This window comes from Poromitra crassiceps (assembly GCF_964638095.1).
Source record: "Poromitra crassiceps genome assembly, chromosome: 5".
NCBI classification, from domain to species: domain Eukaryota; kingdom Metazoa; phylum Chordata; class Actinopteri; order Beryciformes; family Melamphaidae; genus Poromitra; species Poromitra crassiceps.
The window spans coordinates 54,815,102-54,840,101 of NC_139642.1; the positions used below are offsets into that span (position 1 = coordinate 54,815,102).

The 25,000-nt window shown below is 44.8% G+C and overlaps 1 protein-coding gene across 3 annotated transcripts in view; it reads right to left on the bottom strand.

The window, feature by feature from the left end:
- dync2h1 (dynein cytoplasmic 2 heavy chain 1) overlaps positions 1–25,000 on the bottom strand; it is a gene marked incomplete at its 5' end in the record, with an annotated part of 198,870 nt that overhangs the window by 113,897 nt on the left and 59,973 nt on the right. For 2 of the 3 annotated variants that reach the window (XM_083636403.1, XM_083636402.1), the window contains 12 exons: positions 102–243; positions 2,711–2,837; positions 3,115–3,201; positions 6,256–6,377; positions 7,676–7,799; positions 10,679–10,839; positions 12,691–12,804; positions 14,088–14,225; positions 14,678–14,838; positions 23,306–23,387; positions 23,920–24,062; positions 24,895–25,000. The exon at positions 24,895–25,000 is cut by the window's right edge and continues 8 nt beyond it. In XM_083636403.1, the coding sequence (XP_083492529.1) occupies positions 102–243; positions 2,711–2,837; positions 3,115–3,201; positions 6,256–6,377; positions 7,676–7,799; positions 10,679–10,839; positions 12,691–12,804; positions 14,088–14,225; positions 14,678–14,838; positions 23,306–23,387; positions 23,920–24,062; positions 24,895–25,000 (1,507 nt within the window). Of the gene's footprint in view, positions 1–101; positions 244–2,710; positions 2,838–3,114; positions 3,202–6,255; positions 6,378–7,675; positions 7,800–10,678; positions 10,840–12,690; positions 12,805–14,087; positions 14,226–14,677; positions 14,842–23,305; positions 23,388–23,919; positions 24,063–24,894 lie in introns of all 3 variants that reach the window. The other variant, XM_083636404.1, reaches the window with a different exon arrangement.

Genomic DNA, 25,000 nt, shown 5'->3' on the forward strand with positions numbered 1-25,000 from the left:
TGGAAATATGTGGGGAGTGACGATTACACCGTTTGAAACGGACACATTTATTTTCATATGAAAATAGAGTATAATAATTGGGCCTTAAACAGTATATTTACTCTGTAGTCCAGACTGGGCCATCCATGTCTCCAGACAGTGTTTCCTGCGGTCTTCGGGGGCAGCAGACAGATAGGTGATGAAGGCCGCTGCTAGCATGGCCCTCATAGGGAGGGTATCTAACTCCTCCTTTATCTCCGACATCTAGAGGTGAGAGAAAGAGAGACACAGGGACAGAAGAACAGATGAAGGAGAGACAGGTAGGTGAAGACAGAATAGCCTAAAATCGTATCACTGTAACTGTAATGGCCTTAAATTGTATTTCACAATATCATGAAAACCTAAATCCCAGATATCTCATATTAATGGGGGGGCATCATTGACTGTATTAGAATGGACAGGATATGAGCTTTCTAATAGTGAAGCCAAAGCGTCTTAGATCGCCGCCCTGGTGGCCAGTCCCAGTATGGGTCACACAAGTCCCACCTCTGCCATGTTAGTGGATGGGGAAATGAGCCAAAGTAAACAAAGTACATGTCAGATAATTGTTTTTCCAAAGGTGGTTTCTATCATTTTAAGTAGTTCTTATCATGCTAATGTATATTCAAGTGGTAATTCTTCTGATCAGTTTGTTTTTTGACGATATAAAAAGGGCTGATTGACAGCTGTGACAGCTCAAGTCTCAAGCCGTCGCTGGCAGCTCCTCTTATGATAGCTTTGCGGACGTGTGTTCGGGACCCGGGAGCGGCCTTCCAACTATTATTATATTTGATTGTCGTTAACAAAGTGTGTTTTTTCGTGATGACAAACAGTCATTGCATACGCTATTTTCTATAGCCTCTATACAGTTATGATTGACGTTTTAATTTGTACTGCACGCACACCCGTTTAACCCGGAAACTCAAGAGCAAGAACAAAAACAACACACACACACACACACACACACACACACACACACACACACACACACAGATGGTGATGAGGATTTGTGAAAACATTATTTAAACATTATTTCTATGCTGATTATACATTATTCAAGGGAGTCTATTTGCATATGAGGGGATCAGAAAGGGACACACAGCAGCATGGTTGGGAAGAGGCTTAATTGATAGCTGCAGCAGCATGGTTAATTGATAGCTGCAGCAGCATGGTTAATTGATAGCTGCAGCAGCATGGTTAATTGATAGCTGCAGCAGCATGGTTAATTGATAGCTGCAGCAGCATGGTTAATTGATAGCTGCAGCAGCATGGTTAATTGATAGCTGCAGCAGCATGGTTAATTGATAGCTGCAGCAGCATGGTTAATTGATAGCTGCAGCAGCATGGTTAATTGATAGCTGCAGCAGCATGGTGAATTGATAGCTCCAGCAGCATGGTTAATTGATAGCTGCATGATCCTCTAAAGTGAACGGCCACATCAGGAGTCTCCTCGGAGGCTGCAGGTTTCTGACACAATGCCATCTGTGGTCCACTCGCAACCCAGGGTCAAACATCTGACCACCTACTATACCTCAGATGCATCTCAATACGTCTCCATTTCTGCATCTTTCTCTCTCTCTCTATCTACTTCTCTACCTCGCTTTCTCCCTGAGAAACACTTACAGTACAGTAAACAGCTTCAAGGCATTAATACATACAGAAGCAGAGCTCCGACACGGTGCGTGAGAGAGTTTGAGGTGAAGTGTGTGAACTGTGTGTGTGTGTGTGTGTGTGTGTGTGTGTGTGTGAGTAGGTGAGAAGAAAGTAAATTGGTTCTTTGGTGCCTTGAGGGAGGCTGTGAGTGTGTGTGTGTGTGTGTGTGTGTGTGTGTGTGTGTGTGTGTGTGTGTGAGTGAGTGTGAGGGTGTGTGTGTGTGTGTGTGTGTGTGTGTGTGAGTGTGTGTGTGTGTGTGTGTCTGTGTGTGTGTGTGTGTGTGTGTGTGTGTGTGTGTGTGTGTGTGTGTGTGTGTGTGTCAGCAGGAGATTGAGTGTTTTAATTAAGGTGCAGACAGATGCTGTGGAGACGAGTAAAAACAGCCAGGAGGGACCCAAGACAGCAGGATCCATCCCCCTACCACACACACGCTTCCTGTTAATTGTACACAGTCACTGAGCCCCTTCCTGAGTAAAACTATAGAACATATAACACACATTGACACACTGACACCTCCTGAAAATCTGTGTAAAGATCGGCACGGCCTGGGGTCCTTCAGGCTAGAGCGAGGTGCTCGGCGCAGACGAGTGACGTGCAGCGCACAGGCCTTCTTGAGGCGTCCTCTCTGCCCATGGTAGGATTGCCTTTACCCCGGGAGGGTCTGGTGAGACGAAGGAGGAGCCCGGCCTGGAGTCACCCACACAGGGCCTAGACCCTCCATGCACCGAAGGCATTACAATACAGCGGTGTAGCACTAACTCTATTGCAGCGTATTGGGCGTGATCAACCCTTCCGCGGGCAACGTTGCAGACAGAGTAGGAAGGCTGATCCGTGAGCGGCTGCTGCTGGGATGCGAGTCGGGGTCTTAATTGGCCTCGGCTGGGTCTACTGGGCGAGGGTGTATGATGTTGAGAGACCCGAAACACCTTGCGACCCCAGCTAACATCACTGATGACGCGTCCCAGCGCGTGCTGAAGTATGTATTTTAAAACACACACACACACACACACACACACACACACACACACACACACACTACCTGTGCATTCCACCGTGTGTGCTCTCCATCCAGTTGTGATATGAGCTTCTGGGCAGCGGTGATCGTATCCTGAGCTTTGGTCACCTCAGCCTCCAACTTTGCTGCCTCTGCTGTACGACACTGAAACCTAGAGAGAGTGGAGACGGAAAGACATCAAGAGTGTGTGAGTGTGTGTGTGTGTGTGTGTGTGTGTGTGTGTGTGTGTGTGTTTCTTGGCGTTATGAAAATACAAAAAAATCAGTTTTAGTATGTTCTCTTCTATTTGTGTCTACTTGGAGTCAGGACAAGGCATAAGCAGATGATGGGGATCATGAGGTCAGGGGAACTGGATGATAAATTAGCAACTGTGGTAGAAATAGGGATGGCAGGTTGGAAGGATGAGAGAAAGATGGAGGGATGCATACTTCTCTTTCAGCTCGTTGACTTTGGCTCCCACTGAGTTCAGCTGCTCCTCTAGCTTATTCTTCCTGCTCTCCGTTTTCCTCAGGTTTCTGCACACACACAAACACACACACACACACACACGCACACACACGCGCACAGACACGCACACGCACACACACACGCACGCAGGCAGGCAGGCACGCACACACACACACACACACACACACACACACACACACACACACACACACACTTAGTATATCGTTCGTGCTAATGTGTACAGGTATGCAGATCTTTGAGTATGTGTGTGTCACGTCAAATTTTCAGAAACTACGAAAAACAATTGTTTTTATTGTGATGATCATGCATTTTCTGTCTGTGTCATGTCTGTGAATGTGTACTGTATGTGTACTGTATGTGTGTGTATTAGGGGTGTCACGGTACATGTATTCGTCCCGTGAGTTTACGGTACGACCCTCACGGTACCTTGTTTCACGGTACATGAAACGACACGACGAATATGTCAAATCCAGAAGCACCTAAACGCTGTTTGAACGGCATTGAATTGAATTGAATTAAACGCCACAGAAGAAGACACACCAAAACAACACAAGGGCCATAGAAATCCGCGTTCACAGAATGGGACGTTTTGTGGCGATAAGCTGTTTTGCAAATTCTGTCAACATCAAGCCAACGAGGTAAGCTTGCCAATGTAACGTTACGTAGCTGCGACAAAGTCCTTTATAGTTGCGCGTTGCGGCTAAACGTTACATAACACTGACAAAGCTGTTAACTTGTAAACAAGCAACATACATCGCGTGGGATGAGTGATGCGGTCAAGCAGACATCTGCGGATGCAGACAGGCAAGCTGCGGTGAGGAAGAGGCGATGACTCCTTGTCATGTTCCAATAATCCATTAGATGACCGAACGTAATCATATTATGCTAAACAAAACTCACATCCAATAACGTTAAGGCGCTGACAGGGTTCTTTCCCGTACTTACTGGGAAAGTGAAACCCACCCCGTTGTCTGTCAGACAGTGGGGGTATCTTTCAACAGGGTTTAGAAGTTTTTCTTCTTCTGCCGTTTTATTCTTCTTCTGAACATGTAGGTATTTTGACGTTGACTAAAGAAACACTGCCGCCTAGTGGCCGCTTTTAGATAGGATTCCAAATTAGTGCTTACATCAAACGCAAATGCTACATAAAACAAATACAACAGGGGGAGGGCTTGGTGGGAGTATTAGGCTACTCCACACATGCGCTCTGTTTACAAACTTGTGTACAATAAAGATTTAAAGTGGGGGGAAATGCCTTTGCCCTGTCAAACAGCTGGAATACAGACATCTGAGAGGGAGGCGCACCCCACACTTTGAAAATCACTGCTCTAGAGTAAAACCTTTTTGTGTGGATTGCCTAGATCTTATTAAATAGTGGACATTTATTCATTCCCACATATTAGACACTATTTCTGATGGTAAAAATAGCGTAAAAAGCAGAATTCAGACATATTCAAAGGGAAAAAAACAGAATTTGGGATTTGTTGCTTTTTTTCCCCGTTTTCATACCGTGCCGTATTCGTACCGAACCGTGACCCCAAAACCGAGGTACGTACCGAACCGTGACTTTTGTGTACCGTGACACCCCTAGTGTGTATGTGTCTATATACTGTCTGTGTCTGTGTATGTGTCTTGTGTGTGTGTGTGTGTGTGTGTGTGTGTGTGTGTGTGTGTGTGTGTGTGTGTATTAGGGATGTCGAAAATCATCATTTTTCTTGACCGACAACCGACAGTCATTAGCCGACAAGTGTCGGTTAACCGAGAAGATTAAAATGCGCATTTTGACTGTCTGTGCCCTATTAAACCCTTACCACAACAAATGCTTGATTTTTTTTCATTAGAAAGCGTTTATTTTTACATCTACAAGCAGAAGAAAACACATTAACAAAACGAAAAGACAAGTTGAATCCTCCAGCCATCTAAACAAAAACATTCCTCCGATAGGCTATACTGCTTTGAGCTGCACGCTTTGCATATTAAGGACACGTCAATTGACACGCAGCCGCCCTGTGAAGTACTTTGAGTGGACGACAGCCCAGGGGCTGCAAGGCGCACTGACAACGCGTGCATCACTACATCATCTTCTACTTTTAGCAATATATAATACCTGCTTTTGGTCTCACTCCTTCTCCCTCTGTCTTCACGCACGCAACGAGGGCTATGCTCTCTCTATCTTGCAGGGCTCCACATGCAGCTGTCAGTAGCTGCTTTCACACCGGCTTTGAAAGTGTCAATGAATGCAGTCTACAAACAATCCGTCTCTCGTTGTGAAACAATTCCTCCGAACTGCTCTGTGTTGGACAGTAAAGACTAACGTTAATTGTTACTTTTCAATCGTCAATTAGACGCATGTCTGCATTTTTGTAACACGGTAAAAAACTACTGTTTGATCGATCATTGAGTGCGAGCGTATGCATGCGTGTGCATGATGAGCATGCAGAGAGGGAGGGAGAGAGAGTGAAACCGAATGAAGTGCAGTGCACGCTGAACGCTGTGAGATGAGCAAGGTGTCGGGTTTCAGGCCATGCGCTCCTGTCCTGACCAAACTGAAAACCCGTTTCAGCGGCTGGAACACAGAAGCAGCAGAGTGACTGGCTGGCTGTAGTCTGCACAGGGCTGAGTCTAGCACAGGGCAGGCAGGGCGACGCGTCAGGGGAGAAATGTATCGCACTTCTCCTGTCTGGTCAAAGCAGAGGGGGGCGGGGCTGTGGCGCATGTATGCAGCGGACAGAGAAGTCAGTGCTGCTTGACAATGCACACGGCTTTTCTCTCAAACATTTGGAAAAGCCTTTCTCTAAATTAATGTTGTTCTGGCAGGAGCTTTTAATTCCTATATCCTGCTGCTACAGTAACTACTTGTTAACATTGCTTACAGCGGAGGAGGAAAAAAAACACCATATTGGCAACACGTTGTATGCCAATTTAATATGCAAATTAACCGTTTGACCGACATGCTTAACCGACCAATGACGTTGTCGGCGGTTAACCGGTTAACGGTTAACCGTCGACATCCCTAGTGTGTATGTGTCTATATACTGTCTGTGTCTGTGTATGTGTCTTGTGTGTGTATGTGTCTGTGTGTGTGTGGTATGTGTTCTTACTCCAGCAGTCCAGCCTGCTCCCTCTCCAGTGGTTCGATCCTCTCCAGGACATGAGAGTACTGCACGTTGGCTTTGACCCAGGCAGCCAGGGGAGCTGCCGCCGCACTCGCTCGCTTTGCATTCTGAGCAGGACAGCAGCAACATCACCAGACAACAACAACAACAACAACATCACCAGACAACAACAACAACATCACCAGACAACAGCAACATCACCAGACAACAACAACAACAACAGCAACATCACCAGACAACAACAACAGCAGCAGCAACATCACCAGACAACAACAGCAACATCACCAGACAACAACAGCAACATCACCAGACAACAACCGCAACATCACCAGACAACAACAGCAACATCACCAGACAACAACAGCAACATCACCAGACAACAACAGCAACATCACCAGACAACAACAGCAACATCACCAGACAACAACAGCAACATCACCAGACAACAACAACAACAACAACAACAACAACAACAGCAACATCACCAGACAACAACAACAACAGCAACATCACCAGACAACAACAACAACAACAACAACAACAGCAACATCACCAGACAACAACAACAGCAACATCACCAGACAACAACAACAACAACAACAGCAACATCACCAGACAACAACAACAACAGCAACATCACCAGACAACAACAGCAACATCACCAGACAACAACAACAACAGCAACATCACCAGACAACAACAGCAACATCACCAGACAACAACAGCAACATCACCAGACAACAACAGCAACATCACCAGACAACAACAACAACAACAACAGCAACATCACCAGACAACAACAACAGCAACATCACCAGACAACAACAACAGCAACATCACCAGACAACAACAACAACAACAACAGCAACATCACCAGACAACAACAACAACAGCAACATCACCAGACAACAACAACAGCAACATCACCAGACAACAACAACAACAACAACAGCAACATCACCAGACAACAACAACAGCAACATCACCAGACAACAACAACAACAACAACAGCAACATCACCAGACAACAACAACAGCAGCAACATCACCAGACAACAACAACAGCAACATCACCAGACAACAACAGCAGCAACATCACCACCAGACAACAACATCACCAGACAACAGCAGCAACATCACCAGACAACAACAACAGCAACATCACCAGACAACAACTCAATTATTATAACAACAGCATCAACAACCTCTTCAGCCAACAGGAATAATCAACAACATTTTATAAGACCAAGCAATTTGACCAAGGGGTTAGTGGCACTCATTAAGAATACTGATGATTCACATTCTACTATCATGGGCTTTTAGGTTAGTGGATGGTGGCTAGGCTAGCTGTGGACCCCAGCAGGGAGAGTAGCTACCGTAGCTAATGGGGATCTAAATAAACCAACCTTGGGGTCGAAGGAGGCCTTGTTCCTGTTTAGCAGCTCCTCCACACTCTGGCGAATCTCACCCGTGATGTTCCTGACCTCAAATGTAGCTATGTCCTCCCTCACTCCACGCTTAGCTAGGAAGCTGGAGACACAGAGAGGGAGGAGAAAGAAAGACCAGGAAAGAGAGAGACAGGGGGACGAGTGAGTGAGTGAGTGAGTGAGTGAGTGAGTGAGTCAGTGAGTGAGTGAGTCAGTGAGTGAGTGAGTCAGTGAGTGAGTGAGTCAGTGAGTGAGTGAGTCAGTGAGTGAGTGAGTCAGTGGGTCAGTGATGAGTGAGTGAGTGAGTGAGTGAGTCAGTGAGTGAGTGATGAGTGAGTGAGTGAGTGAGTCAGTGAGTGAGTGAGTGAGTGAGTGAGTGAGTGAGTCAGTGAGTGAGTGAGTGAGTCAGTGAGTGAGTGAGTGAGTAAGACAGAGAAAGATACCAAGAAAGTGAAGCGTAGGCGTATCGTATGTGAGTGAGAGAGTGACAGAGACAGATGCAGATCGTCAAAGAGAAAGATCAAATGAAGCGAGCTGTAAAGCAGATAATGAGGCAGCTAATGCCAATTCACGCCTACAATTATGGGACTTTAAACTTTGTCATCTCTAATTAAGCGCAAACAGTGACAAGTCATTCAGTTTGTTCCTGATATTTAGCTACAGCCATCCCTCTCACTCACACGCGTGCACGCACACACACACACACACACACACACACACACACACACACACACACACACACACACACACACACACACGCGCGCGCGCGCGCGCACTCACTGTCACTAGCAGTGCTCAGAGCAGTGCTGGCTCACTCAATGAGCATGAGTCATGAGCAGATCAGACTGGGTTTTTTTTGCACCCACAGTCAGATGAGCGACTCTTCCTCAAAGCTGATTGAACAGATAAACAGAAAGAGAAATGCATATAGTCATGCAGCATGCATACACACGAGTGAACACATGCACCTACATCTGGCACAAGCGCGCGCGCACACACACACACACACACACACACACACACACACACACCGCACATCAGGTAGAATTCTGTAGTGTCTTTTATCTTGGTGTCTTTTACGATGTTGCCAGATTTTTTTTTTGCATAATATGTACATGGATTAGGGATGAGCAGTGAATTTTGAATTTTTGAATAATTGTTTTTATGATCAAGATCGACTTTTATTATTGAAAGTCGAAAAAATAATTTATTGACAATCTTGTCTTAAAAAGTAGGTTTTCCATTGTTTTTACCGGCGCCTGTCTCTTTAAGAGCAACACATTTTGTCCATGTGACGTTGCGCACCTACTCACACGTGGAGCAAAACGGCTCAGATCAAGCCCCCAGGAATAGGGCTGGGCTGTGAAGCCATTTGAACATGGTGGCGAAGCTCTGTATTGCAAGTTACGTGACGCCATGCAGCCCAGAAAGGAAAATTCCCATCCACTTGCATGGGGATCCCGGCAGCTGTTAAACCCAGGATAATTTTTTCCGGGTGTCACTCAAAGTATAAAACGACTCTTTTCATTATCAAATAATTTTTTATGGGGCATTTTTTCTTCAGAAGCCACTAAGAGCCGTATACGGGTGTATTTTCTTCATCTACATCTACTTCCATGGGTGGGAGACGTCATGGAATACGTCATGGCACACATGCACACTTCGCCTGAGGCCGCATGCTCAGGAAGTAAAACCAGGAAGAAAACCCCCCCATGATGGCTTCATGTGCCAGTGAGCAGCCTCTGTCCGAATGCATGGGTGGGCGTGGCTCGTCCCCTATCCAGTTCTTTTAATACATCCATGGCTCAGACTGTCAGTGTAGTGACAGTAGCATCCAGCAGCTCCTTGGTAGAAACGTAGCAGAAATGGTGTTAAACTGTCTATATTACAGCAACAGTCAGCCACAAGGAAAAGGTTCCAAGGCTCGTTAGTGCATGAAGAAAAGCTGATATTATGTCTACTGTTCCCTGAGCCATCTCGGCTCCGTTCGGGAAGCTACACTAACGATGCTAATGTGGCTAACGAGGTCTGGCTCAGGTCTGGCTGCCTAACGTCAACAGAGTGCCAAAGTCACCTCCTCTCCCTCTCCATGGGATTTCATCGGCCATTCATTTTTCCATAGACCTTGCATAAAATGCCTAGAAATGCCCATCCCTAACATGGATACCCGGGTTCTTCTGATGCTCTCATTCTGGAGGTTTCATCGCATTGGAAGCCATGTGAATGTGAATAATGGGGGAAATAGGAATGTTGGAGTGTGAAGACAAATTGCAGAAGATGCCCAGCTCAAGAAAACGTTCCAACATAGGGGGTTGGAAAGAAAAACAGCCTGGCCATGACAAGATGTTTAGTCTGTATCCTCCCTTGTTTCCCTCCCATCTTTCATAGGGTTGTTCCACATTTTTCATTTAAAAGTTCTGTACATTTCCGAGACATTCATTTCTCTGGTAGTTCTGTAAAATGTTGTTGGTGACATTGGCTGAGGAATACAACCCCACGTTTGTCAAAATCCATATCCCAGACTTTGAACTGACTCCCAAGAACCAACTACAAACTCTGCTTTGACCTGCTCTGTCTGGCCTCTTCATGCTGCCTCGGGAGGTGTCAAAGGTCGACAGTCTCAGCGCTCCTTCCAATATCTCTCCCTCTTACTTCTCTTCTCCTTTCCATTGATTTTTGGCTCTCTTGTCTCGATCCTTCAAGCTGTGTCTTCTTTTCTCCCTCGCCTCTCTCATCTCTACATGCTGATCCAGGAAATGTACAGATTCCTTCCCTCCTTTCCTGCCTGTCAACCTGGCTTCCCTCTGTCTCCATCCTTCCCTGAACAAACAGCCTGTCAGCTGCTCTCTCACACCTCTTGATGCTGCTGACCCAGGAGGTGTTGATCCCCGTCTGTTTAATTACCCCCCCCCCCTCCATCCTTCCTTCTTTGCTGCCCTTCCTTTTACCATCTCTTTCCACATGTCCTCCCCGTCCTCTCACCTCTTCATGCTGACCCAGGAAGTGTCGAAGATGCCCATCAGCCTCAGCACCCCCTCCAGGATGTCCCTGATGACGTCGGGGGGCATGCGCAGGGAGCGGATCTCAGACAGGGCTTCGGGCTTGATGTTCCCAACCGCACGCTTTGCTTCATCTACCAAAGGCTGGAGGACAAGGGGGGGGGAGCACAGGTACAGGACAGAGATGATGAGGGAGGAGTGGTTGGCAAGTCTGGAAAAGGTGTGTCCGTGGTGGGCATTCGGCAATATGTATTAGGGGTAGGGGGGGGGGATCGATACAGCATAGTATCGTCATATTTTGTGAGCAATATATCATATCGTATCTAATGCCAAGTATTGATATTAGTAGTGATATTTTATTATACAAAATGTCAAGTGCATCATGCAACATTTATGACAGGTTTTTATGACAGTGTTGGTCAGTCTGTCTGCTTGCCAATCCCATTTTGCTGCAATAAAAATTATTGAAGTGAGCTGAACAGACTGGAAACTTTATCTCATTAGATAAAACAGATGTTGACAAAGTTTTTACCTTTGGGACATCATTTGCAGTTGAAAAAAGGTAATAAATCACAATATATCGCAATACTCAATATATCGCAATACTAGCATATCGCAATACTATCATATTGTGACTTAAAGGGATAGTTCTGTTTGTTTGAAGTTGGGTCCTATGAGGTACTCTCATACAGTCAGTGTACTGGGTAAAGCACTCTGGACGCATCGTGCACCGAGATAGGAGAACTGCACTCCAGCTGCAACAGGCACAGAGAGCTGTCTGCTGAGTGTGAAGGGGGCCATGAGCAAAAACGTAAAAAAACAACAGAAAGAATACATAAAATGCTTCCATACTGCTCACCTGGCATAATGCAAGTCTCCACAAGCCCTGACATGCTAAGTTGACTTGAAAATATGTAATTTACACCCTGTTTTTCGCTAAAATCGTCACTATAGCAAGGTTGTACCCTAGTTGTTGTAATTTCAGCTGCTAGCTCCAGTGACGATTTCAGCTAAAAACAGGGTGTACATGACATCTTTTCAAGTCAACTTGGCATCTCAGGGCTTGTGGAGACTTGGATTATGCCAGGTGAGCAGTATGGAAGCATTTAATGTATTTTTTCTGTTGTTTTTTACGTTTTTGCTCATGGCCCCCTTCACACTCAGCAAACAGCTCTCTGTGCCTGCCGCAGCTGGAGTGCAGTTCTCCTATCTCGGTGCGCGATGCATCCAGAGTGCTTTACCCAGTGCACTGACTGTATGAGAGTACCTCATAGGACCCAACTTCAAACAAACAGAACTATCCCTTTAAGTATCGTGATTATATCGTATCGTGGGGCATCGATTCCCACCCCTAATATGTATGGTATTTGTGTGCACTGTGCATGTGTGTGTATTTCTGGTAACTGACAGGTACAGTATATACTGTACTGATTGCAAGAGTCAATCAGACAAATGCTCTGGATAAGCCCAACATGGCAAGACTAACATACAGTGTACTGTACAGTATGTGCTTGTGTATGTCATATACAGGCCATCAATCAAATCTGACAACAGTAAACGACTAACAGGGCTCAGGAGCATTTTCCATCGGATTTACTAAACGTCCCTATGTGTCGAATATTTACTTCAATATATCATTCTCAAAAGAATGTTGATAGCATAGAATAATAGCTGAGTTCATCACTGTGGAAATTGGTTCTATGTGTTGATTTCTGTGTGTTTATTCTATCTGTCCCGGGGGAGGATCTCCCAGAAATGGTGTAGGACTGACTTTCAGCACAAATTAGGAGCCTCAGCCAAAACTGATTTTCTTTCTCCATTTGTGGATTTCCCAAACTTATGCAGACCTGGAAGCTGTCAAATCAGTTTCCCAAACTTTTGTCGACATTTTAACTGGCAGAGGAAGAGTTGAACTAAGATAACCCAATGCAAGGATCATATATTTTCTCTGTTCTTTTTTTCCCATCTCTCCTGTAGCTCTCTTCTGCAACTTGCCTGTACTTCCCTCAGCTCGTCATCTATTTTGCCCTTCCTCTCTTCACTCTTGGACAATTCCTGAGCCATCTTCGCCTTGATCTTCTCCATCTCCGTCTTCTGGTCACTGGCATTCTGCACAGAAAAAAAGCATGAATTGATGTTCATCAAGTTGGATGCAAAATATAGTGTTCAAACAATAGATCGTTGAAACAACAGGAGAGTGGAATTCTCCTACACCTCCCCTCCCAACTAGTATCTCTCCATTCTCCATCTCTCCCTCACCCAAAGCTGCTCTCCCCCTCTCTCCCATTTCTCCCCTATATCAAAATGTAATGTTCCCATCTTCACCATCCCTCCATCCCTCTCCCATCTTTCCCTCTTTCTGCCCTTCATGCCTTTGTCCCAATCTTCTTGTCTTTCTTTCTCTCATCCCTCCATCGCCGCTGTCTCCATCTCCATAGGAGACATAGCTGCTACAGCCCCCAAGGGATGAATCTAGTCCCTAATTATCACCCTGAATACTCACTCAGCTGACAGTTTCTGCTTCTTCCATGTCTTGTTCCCCTCTCTCTCTCTCTCTCTTTCTCAGCCACCCTCCCACGTTCCCTCCCTATCCACAAAGTAGATTCCCTGCAGAGAGAGATGGGGGGATCTCTTAACTAATGAACACACTTCACATTCCTTCTCTCTCTCTCTCTCTGCATTCACATCTATCCATCCAGCAGGAGGAAATGGGCTGTCAGGAGAGAGACGACTTTGGATGAGAAGTCAGAGAACAAACAAATGAGTTGAGACACACAAACCAAATAAATAGGGTCTTCACAGTAGGGGTGAGACAGCCTGGGGAAATCCAGAAAACTTTAGCTCATATATTATAATGCAGATAGGGAGGGAAGAGAAGAGAAGAGAAGGGAAGAGAAAGAAAAAAAATTGCTGCATCTATGCAACAGGGAACACCAAACTTTGGAATGTACGGAATAAGGTGTGTGTGTGTGTGTGTGTGTGTGTGTGTGTGTGTGTGTGTGTGTGAGTGTGTATGTGTGTGTGTGTGTGTGTGTGTGTGTGTGTGTGTGTGTGCGGCAGAAATCCTGAGCTGAACTGAGCCCACTTGAGAAAACGTTATCAACTTTGCAAGGAGGAGAAGCAGTGAGAGTTGAAAGGAGGATAGATGCACCCTGGAGGACACTTGAAAGCCTGCAGGACTGACGTCCTGCATGCCACTGAGTGCCAAGCTTACACACACACGCGCACACACACACACACACACACACACACACACACACACACACACACGCACACACACAACCACACACACACACACACACTGACACACACAAACACACGCATACACAAACACACACGCATGCACGCACACACACACACACACACACACACACACACACACACGCACACACCTGCATTGAGGTGGTGATTTCCTGCAGAGCAGAGTCTGCCTCCTGCTGTTTGGTCTTTAGCAGTGTGCTCTGCTCAGCGGCCCGCTGTTTAAGCTCATCAACCAATGCCTTGGCCTCGTTCAGCTTGGACACGCCCGCCTTTAGGACACAGACAGCCAATCATATAGTTCAATAATGTGATACGAAGGAGATATGGGGGATATGCCTATAAACAAAAGCAAAACTTCTAAAGCATGCTGCTCAGTACTGCTCACATGCATTTGACAGTAACTTTTTGGTTGCCAGTGATGTGCCCGACCCTCTCCGCCTGCCCCTGTGCCTCAGCCGTCTGTCTGTGTCTGTGCACAATGTGTGCACACAGGGGAGCTGGGGGTGGGGCCACACCCCCTTCCTTGTAACCTTGAGGCAGTCTCCCCCAAATCTCGGTGCAAACATAGAGGTGCACACACATCTCGCCATAAACACACAAAGTCACTTATAGAAGCGGCTGCACTGCTTAAAAACGGCATATATTTTGTATATGTGTACGAGTATATTTGCATGCATGCTTACTTGTTTGTACATAACATAGCATGTAGAAGACACTATACCTGCAGGTGCTGCTGTCTGGTGGTGAGCTGGCTCTGCTTGCTGCTATAGATGGCAGTATAAATGTGCAGGAAGGACATGTACTGGCTGGGTGTTGCGCCATGCTCTCTGCACGACTCGTGGACCATGAGGAACAAACGGCACAGGTCCCCCTGGCCAGAACCTGCTGACAGCAGGGGGCGCAAAACATTTGTGAACCTGTGAGTCTTGTGTGAGCTTGGTTGCATGTGAACTGCCTGAAGAAGAAGAAAAAGTACCTTTCATAGCTGAATCAAAAAATACAGGAACTAGCTAGAGATCTAATTGTACATAACCCCCCTGGTTATTTAATAATAATAATAATAATAATAATAATAATAATAATAATAATAATAATAATAACAACAACAACAAGAATAACAACAACAGCAACAACCATAATAATAATAATAATATCGATGATAATAATAATAATAATTATTATTATTATTATAAAAACATTACTCAGTTTGAGCTGGTGTCTTATGTACTGTACATGGATTATGAGATTTTAAAATAGTCTGAGATTCTGAGAAGTGGAATTGTTTAAACTACATGTCTGCACTCCACTCCACTGGCATGTGTGAGGGTAAAATAATTGATTGACTGCTTATTGATAGATTGTTGAATAATGTAGACTCTGTTTAGTTATGAGCTAATTAACATGCATGGATAAATTTAAGCTATTTAACTTTATGGGCTGGGAAGCAGTTTGTTTTGTTTAGGAGGGGAACCCAGCTGGAGAACAGTGGATAACGTGTTATTTTGTCTTCCTGGTGTAGAGAGGATTTTCTGTTTCAGTTTGTTGTAAGAACAAGGCTTTTATTTTGTCTTCATGGAAAATATCCCGTGGGATTGAACCGGCCACCTCATCTGTGCCAGGGGGGTGGCTGAGTATAACTGAGATGTCATGTTTATGTTCGGGGCACAACAGTTTGGAGGTTGTGACACTCTGCAGAGTTTTTGAGAATTGGAATAAACAAATCTATTCATTACAAACGAGCAACTCATTTATTGGTGAATCAACAAGGCATTTCATTTGAATTTTCCACAACAACTTGGGGGCTCTGCCCGGGATTGTAATACTTTTTTGCTGGACCGGGCTGTGAGCGGGGAGTCGACTGATTGATCATCTCCTGTTATCAGGACCTCAAAACTCGACTTAGCTCACGAGTGGAGGGGTCGGCCCGCCTGCGCAGCCCTGCCCGGTGATTGAGATCTACAAAAAAAAATCCGGTGAGAGGTGTGGAATGCATTGTTGTTGATTGACCAATTATCGCAAATTTTGTTTAGCTGAATACTGTTATACAGTTGGTTTTAAAAACATAGGCAATTGCAACTTTTGGTAAAAGGTACAGGTCTGGGGGATTGTGTAGTGGAGAACGGATGTAACTTCTGCCTGGGCAATCTCTTGCCTTTGAGGGGAGTGCGGGGTCCTGGGGATGCCCGCGTGAGATAATATTAAATAAAACTCACTATTGCCGTTATCGGATATACTCACCGCCGAGAGGGTGAGGCGTTGCGTTAGGAAAACGGATGTAACTTCTGCCTGGGAAATCTTTTGCCTTTGAGGGGAGTGCGATGTGTCCTGGGGATGCTCGCGTGAGATAATATTAGATAAAACTCACTATTGCCGTAGCTTAGAGCGCACGCGTAAGGGAGCTTACTAGAGCCGACTCATATTTGGGCAAGATTTAGAGAAGAATAAATCGGCCTGTTTGTCGACGGACAAACAGTAAGGCGCGGGTTGAAAGGTATTACTTTAGCGTCTAAAAACTGCAGTAGTGGAAAAAAAAACACATACCCAGACCTGAATTCTGTGAGAGGAGGTATAAAAAATTCACAAAACTTACTTTGATTTGGGTTTTAAGGTTTTATAAGTGTTTGAGTAAGCCGGCCGGCAACATAAGAGGGTGTGTTTATTTGTATTGCAAATCAATGGTGGGTTTACTGTTTGTTTTGAGGGCAGTGGTCCACCACACACACACACACACATACACACACACACACACACACACACACATACACACACACACACCTACACACACACACACACACACACACACACACACAGACACACACACAGACACACACACACACACACGCACACCTACACACACACACACCTACACACACATACATACACACACACATACACATACACACACACATATACGCACCTCCACACACACCAAACCAGATTGGTTAAGAAAAAAAAAAAAAAAAAGGATATATATATGTAGACTGTATAATATCTATGGTCTAGCTTGTTATAAAAAAAAAAAAAAAAAAAGGGGAGAGGAAACAGAAATAATAATCTTCCCTATATTGCTGTTAAAGCCAAAAGCAATACAACCACCACATACATTTATTTTGTTATTTCATTATACATTGTTGTCCTGAACACTCTCTTACTACAAAGTGTATACATCCTCATACAGATACATATTTCTGTGTATTGTATGAGGACAGCTAATTTCCGCTAGTGTCTTTTATTGTGTCTTTGAAGGACTCTGTCTGGACTCGGCGGCACCACACCCCAGTAGTAGCAGACCAGATGAAGCGGCTTTCCAGGGCCAGACAACTGTGCCGGGAGCGGAGGCAGATGCGTCGATACATGTTACACAGCCACCAGTGGATGCAAAACCCCCCGGTCCACAGCCAAAGCCGTTTTTTCCCTCATGATGCAGAACTCCTCTGGACAGAGGGCATGAGGCTTCAAAATGAGGAAGGTGTCAGAGACCAAGCAGAACTTCTCCAGAATATGGAGAGCATGATGAAGACGGGCATGCGACTTCTTGTTCGCCTCACTGAGACTTTCAAACGAGTGAATGCCATGCACGAGGAAATGTTGACATTCCTCCACACTAGCAACATGCAGCAGAGCGATGGCAGGGGCCGAGGGAGAGGAAGAGATGAACAGTTTGGTGGCAGGGATCAGCAGCAGAGAGAGCGACGTGCGCGCTTAGCACGTGACCAATGCGCTCTGTGTTGCCGCTATGGGCATTGGAAAAATGAATGTCCTGATGCCCTGAATGGACAATTTCAATCTGGACAGTGGGATGCCCTGAATGGACAATTTCAACCTGGACAGTACCAACAACAACAAGGAGGATTCATGCCAAACGAATCCAACTAACTGGAAGGGGGTGTGGCGCCGTGCCGGGGACAGAGAGAGGGCCTTCACTGCATGGACACAAGCAGGAAAGTATAAACACACACACGCACACGCTTACACGCTACAGCTGTTCAAAGTACAATAGAAAGGTTTGAGAAAGAATACACAACACACACAGTACACTGCATAGCTGTTTGATATGTTCAAAAGGTTGAAGAAAAAAAAAAAAAAAAACATTGCAAATCACCAACTGACTCATACATTGTGTACAAGGGCAGTGCCCACAAGGCATTGCCACAGTTGTGGCTCTTGGTTGACGGTGAGATGATACAGTTTTTAGTGGATTCAGGGGTATCCGAGAGTGTAATCTGTCATAAAGCTCTGTCTAACAAACCAGCTCTAAGTGGGCGATGGGTGAAATCAATTACTGCTTCAGGTAACATTGTGGATGAAAATTACACTGTATCACTGCAGTGTGTAGACGAGGCTCAAGGGAAAATAAAACACTCTTTCCTGTACTCGTCGAGCTGCCCCATAAATTTGTTGGGGAGAGATCTGATAATTCGTTTGGGCATTTGTTTAATCTCCACACCTGAAGGGATACAGTTAAAAAGATTGACAGAGCTGGATTTAAATGCAAATTACACAATGGTGAAACAGGACCCTATGATTCCATTGTTCATCTACCAGTGGAAAATTGATAGTTCCACCTCAGCTGGCAAAGTGATTACTGATTTGATCAGTAAGGCCAAAGCTAGATGTCAACCAGGAGCCCAGCTGGTGAAAACTGATAATTTGCACTGCATTACACATGTACACACAGGCCTAGATGAAGCATTTGAAATGCAATGGGCCAAAAACAGTGGTGAGAGGGAGGAACTCACACTGAAAACAATGTTTTGGTCAGCTAGTCGAGGTGCGATTTCGGTTTCGTTAAACGGAACCTAGGCCGCACACCGACCAAAGGGAACAGTCACACAATGATAAATGTTTTTTTTATGTAAAATATTCCTTTCCTCATGTGGCCCTGGCCAGGGCGGCTGTGGTTTGCTATCGGGCCTGATAACACCGATGTTTTTAAACAAACCTTTGGTGCAGTGGTGCACGCTGATAAGGCTGTATCATTAGCGGCCACAGGCGCTTTGTCCAGGACTTAAACACTGTAAATTATGCGGTTCAACAACGCGCGCCGAATCTGCCAAATCTATATATTATTCTGTCTTGCATTTCTCCTACGTGTAAATATTTCAGCGTGATCGATCTTCCAGTGTGTCGATTTACCCAGACAGTCAGTTTTGGTTTGCGTTTTCGTGCAAGGGGAAAACTGCCAATCTACAACCAGGCCCTCCAAAATGATTTGGAGGACCTGGAATCGACACAGGGCAGCGCCCTTCTCCAATATGTCGATGATATAATGATCGCAGCGCCCACGGAGGATCAATGCAAGACAGACACGTTGAAACTGATGCGATACCTCTATGACGGAGGTCATAAAGCGAGCGCTTCCAAACTGCAGTACTGCCAGAAAGAGGTTGTGTTTCTAAATCATGTGATCACTCAAAATGGCAAATCCTTATCACCAAAGAGAAAATAAGCGATACAGGGAATTCCAAAACCACTAACAGTAAAAACAGGTGAAATCTTTTTTTGGGTATTGACATCGTATTGTAGGACCTTTATTATTGATTACCCGCATTTAGAAGCTCCGTTGAGTGCCATCGCACACGGACAAGGACTGACTGCAGGTAACAAAGTGACATGGATACCTGAGGCGGAGGCTTCATTTGAAAAGTTAAAAATGGCTTTGCAAAGCACCCCCACACTTGGACTACCTGACCTGACGCGACTTTTCACTCAGACGGGACACAAAAGGGGACCTTATGACCTCTGTTCTGCTTCAAGAGCATGTGCCCGTCTGCGACCAGTGGCATATATTTTTCCACAAAACTTGACCCAGTGGCCGCTGGTCTACCAACATGTCTTCGCGCCGTAGCCGCTGCTGGGAAAGCCGTTCATGCGTCACGTGATTATGTGGGCTATTCTAGTCTCACCTTACCAAGTGCCATATGTGGTCTTAATGCTGCTGCTTAAGCAGAAGACTAGTTATTTGGTAGCAGAGGATGGTTGCGATATAACCATGGCCTCCTGGACATGCCAAACATTATAGTTAAAAGGTGCACAATGCTTAAACCAGCCACACTGCTCCCTATGACCAATGTGGGGAGCCACATGGCTGTGTGGCAACAGTTACAGGAGTGTGTGCACCTGGGCCTGATTTACAGGAAGTGTCCCTCATTTAATTTGGACCTGGAGCTGTTTGTGTACGGCTCTGCCTCCCGTAACAAGGTCATAGGTATTAATGAAGTGAGTTGGCAGAGGGCTGCTCCGTTACAATGCTCCCGAAGAACATTGCTGTGTTCCCCACTATGTGAAATTGACACATGAGTAAAATCATGTGTCAAAGAGTGGAGTGTAGGGAGCTTGCTGGGCAGGGCTGTTTTGGGAACAGCAGGCAGGTCACTCAGCACCAGACCAGTCGTTCGATCACGTGAAGATGGACTTTTCCATCAGATAAGAAACTGCATGGCCTAGAAAATGATGCTCAGGCAGTAGTAAAAGCCATGATCACTGAAACCATTCCAAGGTGGGGAGGTGGGGAAGACCTAGGATGATTAGCAGTGATAATGGAGCACATTTTGTCAATCAAGTAATCAGCCAGAGAGGAGGTTACTATGGTATTGATTTGAAAACCCACTGTGTTTGTTATCTGCAGAGTGGAGGAGCAGTTGACGTGAGAACGCGCCACTGAAAAGTGAAACTGGTCAGGTGCTGCGCTGAAACAGGCTGCCTGGGCCCATTTGAAATTCTCTATGGCAGACCTGCCAATATTGGCGAAGGTCCAGCCAAAGGGATTTCGTTATCAACGGATCTCTTTGATCATGATATGTTGAAGTACTGTGTGAATTTAACCAAAACTCTTCAGCAGGTGCACAGACAAGTCAAAGAGGCCTTACCCAAACCTGCGACGGGACCACTGCACAACCTGGTCCCAGGGGACTGGGTATTCATCCGAGACTGCAAGAGGAAGTCGTGGAAGACAGCGCGCTGGGCTGGGCCATATCAGATCCTACTCACCACGCACACAGCCGTCAAGGTGGGAGAGAGAGGAACGTGGGTCCACGCCCAGCACTGCAAGAGAGCACCGCCACTAGACCTGCTTGCTGAAGGTCAGTAGGCCTGCCCATCACGGGTGGGGCCCCTGCAACTGAGAGGAAGTAAAAAAAAAAAGAGGTTTTCCGCCTCCTCGGAGGCAGCCTCTGAAGCAGCTGTGAGGCTGTGAAGCAAAAAAGAGGTTTTCCGCCTCCTCGGAGGCAGCCTCTGGGAGCGGCAAAGAGGTTTTGAGCCAAGAGGTTTTCCGCCTCATCGAAGGCAGCCTCCAGGAGAAGCCGGCCTCTGAGATTGCTATCTCACCTCTCAGGAGGAGGTTTGAGGTTTGTGCCGCCTGTTCTGCTTCACAGACATTAAGCTTGAAGACTAACGGGATACACACCAACATCTTGGAGATTGGATTAAGCACGGACCATTTGCGTATAAAAAATCGTAAAAAGAAGAAAATGTGCAGGGACACAGGAGGGAGGAAAGTGCGTTTCCTAAACGTGCAGGGGAACTACTTGTATATTTGCTGTAATTGCCATTGTCATCACTGTGCCGTTAATATGGTGAGAAGCTGAGATTGTGAAGATTGTGATAGACAAGGCATATTAGAATTCTAAATAAAAGTGTTTCAAGCGAACATGTGATTTTAGTATAAAATAACCTGAATATAAAATAATTAATCCATTAAATGGACTTGACTAGATGTTCTAGAATGCAGAATATAAAATGTTTTAAATTGATAACGAATTATGAATGTCATGGCTTCTGCGACTAAAGCCAACTTGTACCATACAGTAATGTTTCTAAAACATATGAATGTTTTTGAAACATTGGCAGGGTGAGAGAAAATGTGTTTATGTCTCCTCCGGAACAGTCAGTGTTCCACCAAAGGGTAAGCATCGACATAGCGTTGGCAAAAAAAAAAAAATGAAAACAATTGGAATGGGACGCCAACCTAATCTGTGTGGGTGGGGGGGGGAGCACTTACAGGCTTACTTGTGAAAGTGGGAGTAATATTGGCTGCGATAATGATGTTTATGCTGATTATGAATTGTGTCTTGGTTCCAATGTGTCAGAGAATGTGTTTTCCTGCTACCAGAATGTACAAGGAGCCAAGGGAAGAGGTTGAGTGGATTCCACCTTATTTTGATGTAATGAATTTGAGTGAGATCGTGTAGTAACTAATACTAGTGGAGGTGAAAACATAATAATGAATTTGATATTTAGCATCGCCAAGAGTTAGATTTGAGCAAATGATACATTGTAACATAAGTATGTATTAAGTAAGAAAAAAAAAAAAAAAAAAAAAAAATATGCCAAAAAGTGTGGAACAATAAAAAAGGCCATTGACCTCTGACACACTTCGCTTATGCTATGCAATCCTGGGTAGATAATCATGCTTGATTTGATGTTGTTTTCTTATTGTTAATCGTAAAGTAGTATATTCATTTTATCGTGATAAAAGTTTGTTTAGCAAAATAATGATTCATTTCAGTGGGGAAGGACTAATGACAACATTTTGCTAAAAGTTTGAACAGGAAAATGTTTGATATAACACTCTGACTTACTGAAATTGATGAAGTTGTTTTTATTAATCATTAAGGATAAAGGTGTTAAAGTTTTTTTCTATTATTGTTTTGCTATATATATCTATAAAAAAAACTAACTAATGTTCTTTTTATTAATGATTTTCCCTTTTTCTAATTGATAACAATGTCTACGGTAATTCTTATCAAAAGTGTGGAATTGTGAGGGTAAAATAATTGATTGACTGCTTATTGATAGATTGTTGAATAATGTAGACTCTGTTTAGTTATGAGCTAATTAACATGCATGGATAAATTTAAGCTATTTAACTTTATGGGCTGGGAAGCAGTTTGTTTTGTTTAGGAGGGGAACCCAGCTGGAGAACAGTGGATAACGTGTTATTTTGTCTTCCTGGTGTAGAGAGGATTTTCTGTTTCAGTTTGTTGTAAGAACAAGGCTTTTATTTTGTCTTCATGGAAAATATCCCGTGGGATTGAACCGGCCACCTCATCTGTGCCAGGGGGGTGGCTGAGTATAACTGAGATGTCATGTTTATGTTCGGGGCACAACAGTTTGGAGGTTGTGACACTCTGCAGAGTTTTTGAGAATTGGAATAAACAAATCTATTCATTACAAACGAGCAACTCATTTATTGGTGAATCAACAAGGCATTTCATTTGAATTTTCCACAACACATGCACAGCGGTTTAATTAGGCCTGTAGAAGAATGATAAAGATGAGTTCAAATGTTCAATAAAAATAAAAGAACGTAACAAGTCAAAGCTCATTTGCTGAGTGCATATGTTCCTACCTGAGCTTTTCATCCTAGTGGCCTTCTCTCCTTCACTCTTCTCTCCTTCACGTTCTGCTTTTGCCAACAGCAGCTCAGGAATCTGACACGGTAAGAAGGGTTTGACAAGGTAAGTAAGCATCAAAGAGAATGGCAATGGGGGCAAAAGTTTCAGGTCCACATGAGACATTTTTTGCAGAAACATATTCTAAAAAAAGAATGTTAGTTTCATGTATATTTTTGGCACCACATTAAAGCATCTTTCTACGTTTTAGCCAGAAAGAAATTGTGATAACGCGACTTTCAGTATTCTGAAGCTGCAAAAGGTTTACGGTAAATATACAGTGTATTGTTGCACGGATGGGGATAAAACAGATCTGGAGGTGTGAGTTACAGGGGATTTTGAAGCTAGCATAGAGATCATTTTGCATCAGTAGCACACAGACAATCAATACACTCGCCAAAATAAATCAATTGTTCCTCCATCCCTCCTTAAATCTCCCTTCCTGGATTCTGTGCATGAATCATTCAGGGTCTTCAACCTCCAGACTGATGTATTGCTCTTAAAAACTCAACAAGTGTTACTGTGATCTCCCCTTCCTCTGATCTGATCCCTCTGCTCCTCCTCCTCTAACCTTCTTCATGCTGCTTTCAGACCACCCCTCCATCCACTGGACAGAACACTTGCGGTAGAGAGCCGGGTTGCTCTCACAGTTGATGGTGAAGTTGGAGTTGGTGCAGTCCATGATCAGAATAATGTGGAGGTTCTGCTGGATTCCTGAGCGAGGGAGGGAGGGAGAGATCATGGGGTGGTGGTGGTGGGAGAGATGGAGGCGGGGTCACAGGTGGAGAGGGAAATGGAAAAAAGGGGGAGGAGAGAGAAGAAGGGATGGATGCATGAATGGATGGATGGATGGATGGATGGAAAGGAAGGAGAGGAAACGACATAGAGAAAGATACAAAACAAAAAGAGTGGGAGAGATGGGGGTATAAAGAAGAGAAGGTAAGAAAAGGTAGGTGAGACAGAGTAGATGAGAGAGAGAGAGAGAGAGAGAGAGAGAGAGAGAGAGAGAGTACGGTATATATATATAGAGTATATACAGACAAGCACTAGTGTTTGTGTCAGTGATATTGTCCCTGTAAGCTTGTGCCTCCCTGGCACAGTTGGACAGTGAGGGTAAGTGGTGAGCTGTTTAGTCGCTTTAGTCAGACTATTGAGAGCTATTGATTTGTCTCTGCAGCAGCAACCATCCACCTCAGTGACACTGCACCATCACTGCAGAGCAAACAGCACTGTACAGCAGGGTAGCAGATGGACAGTCAGATTCAGTGACGGAGCTTGAGATAGAACAATCAGTGGAATAACAGATGTAGTCAAGTGTAGATCAACAGCGAGATAGAGTTAGATAGAATAATAGGAAGAGCAAAAACACCATGGCTGGAAGATGGACACAGACTGAGATACAGACAGAGACAGACAGACAGACAGACATGCATGCAGGGAGACAGAAAGAAAGACAGACAGACAGACAGACAGACACAGACAGATAGACAGACAGATAGATACTCTAGATAGATAGATAGATCGATAGATAGATAGATATACTGACTGTAGGAGAAGTAGTTGTAAAGTGGTCCAGTGAATCCATCTTGGGAAGCAGCATCTTTGAGGGAGGAGAGGAGAGGCTCCAGTTCCTCTGGGGTGTACAGACCAGG